Genomic DNA, 3,431 nt, shown 5'->3' on the forward strand with positions numbered 1-3,431 from the left:
TATACATGTTTACAATATTTACCAGTCATTTTTTGACTTCAGGACACTGGGTGTACAAAATGCAAAGCAAAAAATAACTATAAACACAGGCGAAATTAGGCCAAATAACAGTTCAAAGGTGAAAAACGTACATTCTCTGATTACATTGATATTGTACATGAACTTTGACCATGAAAACAGTGCAAAACAGAAATAAAAGGCATTTTGAACATTGAAAAGACAAATATAAAAACTATACATGAAAAAAATACAAAACTATAACAAATTATTGCAATGCCTCCACTTTAGATAATTAGTTCGGCTGGAAGAGCTCTTTATTGGGTGTTTCAGCTACTTAACTGATGCAAAGTTATGTTGGACACTTTTCARTTCATCAAAGCCTATAAATTATTTGTCCATTATAAAGTTTAAAACCAAGACTTTGTAGCAAAAAGTGTTTTGCGGCAGTTTTTCTCCCAAGCCTTTTGTCCYTGTGAAGGAGCCGTATGACGTCATTTCCCTGCGACAGCTCGCGTGTTGACAGCAGTGATTCTGCTCGGGTTTGTTGATCAAGTCTTCAGTTTTCAGTAAATAACTTGTTTTTCAGTCGCTTTCTGCTCGTTTGTTGACTTGATAAAAATGTTCAGTTGATAAAAATATTTTCATTTTAAAATCAAGCAGTTTTGACTAATAATAATTATTATTATTATTCTACAAGCTGCTTAAAATCCGGATAATTTGACTCGGATTAAGAGGAGATAATCGATTAAAGAGGACGCAAACCTCTCTGTGTGCCATTTTTAAAGAATTATGTAAAATCTCGACTTTTTCTCTGTATTAATGCCTAATGTTTTCAGRTTATCTTCCCAACAGAAAGGGTAGTTTCATCTTGTTGATGCTGAGCAGATTCTGGTTCTGTTGGTGATGTTTTTGTGCTTTTTTAGCTGCCAATAAATCTAACCATTTCATTCTTTTAATAAAACGTTGCACTTTCTTGCACTTTGAGAAAATTAACTGAGAATTTTTYAGATCTCTTTCCTATTTTTTGCATGTAAAGATTTGACTGTTAAATGCAAGAAGATCATCTTAAACTTGTTCTGAGTCTTTTTTTTTCCCCTCTGTTTGCTCAGATCTTACAGAAACTCCTCTCTGGTCTCGCCCTCAGCCATGAGCGACTGTGATGATGATGATGATGATGTCCCCACTCTGTCAGCTCACACTCTGGCAGCCCTGCAGGAGTTCTACAAGGAGACAGGGACCGGTCCGGATCATGGTACCACACCCTCAGACCCATTCGCTGTGGGAGCAGTGGAGGAGGACTGGGTGAGGTTTAGGGTTATAAAACTTTGTGGATGTTTAAATTCTGTCACTGTATTATTATATCTTCCTGTCTGATCTCAGATACAGATACAGATGATGATGATGATGATGATGATGATGATGATGATGATGATGATGGAGGATAAAAACAACACATTTGTTCTTCTTGATGAAGTCTGATGAGCTCACTGTGTGTCTGACAGAGGATGAGCCAGTTCTGGTACAGTGACGAGACGGCAGCTCAGTTAGCAGAGGAGGTGCTGCGAGAAGCTGGAGAGGGCGGCAGGTAAAACACCCCTCTGCAAGGCTGGGCCTGGTCCACATGGTGGTCCCACACCCTCAGACCCCTGTCAAATGATCTAGATTTAGAGGAAAAGCAAGCAGGCAGAGTTGTAAAGTAACTAAGTACAAATACTTTGTTACTGTACTTAAGTAGAAATTTTGGTTAACTGTACTTTACTTGAGTAATTATTTTTCATCGTACTTTTTACTTTTACTCATGACATTTTTGTACAATTATCTGTACTTTCTACTCACTACATTTTTTTAAAAGGTAAGAAGTAGAAAGTCGTTACTCCGATTTTATTCTGAGTTGTTATTACTTAAAAAAATACTATCCTGATAAATTGTGTCTCCTGGATAGAGTGAATTTAATTGTGGTTGGATGAGAAGTATATAAACCATTCTGACACACTATTAGCTTGTACACAACCCTGCAAGCTGCACGCCGTTAGAAAAACATTTTTTTGGAGAAGTCGCCTCCCAATAAATGTCATTAGTAAAATCTAACTGCTCACTTTTACTCGGTACTTTTACTTTTAATACTTAAGTAGATTTTGTGTCAGAAATTTACTTTTGATACTTAAGTACAAAAAATATCAGATACTTTAAGAATTTTACTCAAGTAATATTTTTAGAGAAGACTTCAACTTTAACCAATACTTTTACTTTTACTCAAGTATCACTTTGAGGTACTTTATACAACACTGCAAACAGGAAAATATTTCTGCTACACAAAAAGAAAAGGTTATGATAAAAGTCAGATGATTAACATTCAATTCAGCAAGGAGCAAAATTATTCACTCCCCTCAGTTTTCATTAAAAGATCCCAATCATGTGAAGGCGGAGCTTATAAGGCTGAGTTCACCTGTGACTCCTCAGACTGAAGAAGTCTCGTGGAGGTGAGACGAAACCTTTTTTCAACAAAGAAAAACCCGTCCAGAGGACCTACTCAACTGTTTTTTTACCTGGATTATTGCAACGCATCAGACATCAAATGTTTCAAGTGTGAACTTGTGCCAATTAAAACTGAAAAATAAGAATTTTGAATTTGATGTCAGTAACACGTGAAAAAAGAAGAGTGAGTGAAGCATGCCCTCTTCTTACACCAAAAATTCCAGGAAATGAGGAGACCAGTTGTTGGTGGTCTGGTGTAGAATTCAGGTTGTTCAACAGTTCTGTGTTTTCTTGGACAGATTTTTCATTTTGTGATCCTTTAGTTGGACTGCAGGCAGGACAGTTCAGCACCCAGACTCTTCTACCTGAGCCATGCTGTTGTGATGGAGGCAGTTTGTGGTTTAGTGTTCATTGTTCTGCTGGATGGAAGCATATTCTGCACTGATAGTTTCTCTGCAGTTGTGTAAGCTGCCCATGCCAGGGGCAGTAATGCACCCCCATACTGTCAGAGAGSCAGTGATTTGAACTCTGTACTGATAACAGCCCCTCTTTTGTATGGAAGACATGGCACCTGTGGTTTCCACAAAGAATATCAAAGTGTCTGACCTCAGACCAGTTTCTCACTCAGTTATTGAATCATGGCAGCAGAAAAGTCCACCACTGAAAAAAACAACTTGTAAGATGTACTTGAAAAAAATCCTCTAACAAATTTGCACTAACATTTGGTAAGTAAATTTAAATGCTACAAATTCACGTAATATTTACTTTCATCATTATCTAGTAAAAGTTATTAAGAATATAGTTAAAGATTTGTGAGTAAATCAGGTAAATTTTACTTAATTTGCTCAATTAAATCTTGTAACATATACTTGATCGTGGCATGCGTCAAGCACAATATTGTAGCATGACACCTCACAGCTACAGAGAGAGGTGTAGCTCTTGTTGTAGTTCAAGAC

At 37.0% G+C, this 3,431-nt stretch overlaps 1 protein-coding gene across 2 annotated transcripts in view; it reads left to right on the forward strand.

The window, feature by feature from the left end:
• Positions 1 to 343: 343 nt before the first annotated feature.
• eef1akmt1 (EEF1A lysine methyltransferase 1) overlaps positions 344 to 3,431 on the forward strand; it is a 4,962-nt gene continuing 1,874 nt past the window's right edge. Inside the window, exons 1-3 of one of the 2 annotated variants that reach the window (XM_014028492.1) lie at positions 344 to 566; positions 1,110 to 1,302; positions 1,503 to 1,585. In XM_014028492.1, coding sequence (XP_013883946.1) covers positions 1,147 to 1,302; positions 1,503 to 1,585 — 239 coding nt within the window. In that variant the 5' untranslated portion in view covers positions 344 to 566; positions 1,110 to 1,146. The remainder of the gene's footprint in view (positions 567 to 1,109; positions 1,303 to 1,502; positions 1,586 to 3,431) is intronic. The other variant, XM_014028493.1, reaches the window with a different exon arrangement.

The sequence above is a fragment of the Austrofundulus limnaeus genome, unplaced genomic scaffold (genome assembly GCF_001266775.1).
Source record: "Austrofundulus limnaeus strain Quisiro unplaced genomic scaffold, Austrofundulus_limnaeus-1.0 Scaffold769, whole genome shotgun sequence".
In the NCBI taxonomy this organism is placed as follows: domain Eukaryota; kingdom Metazoa; phylum Chordata; class Actinopteri; order Cyprinodontiformes; family Rivulidae; genus Austrofundulus; species Austrofundulus limnaeus.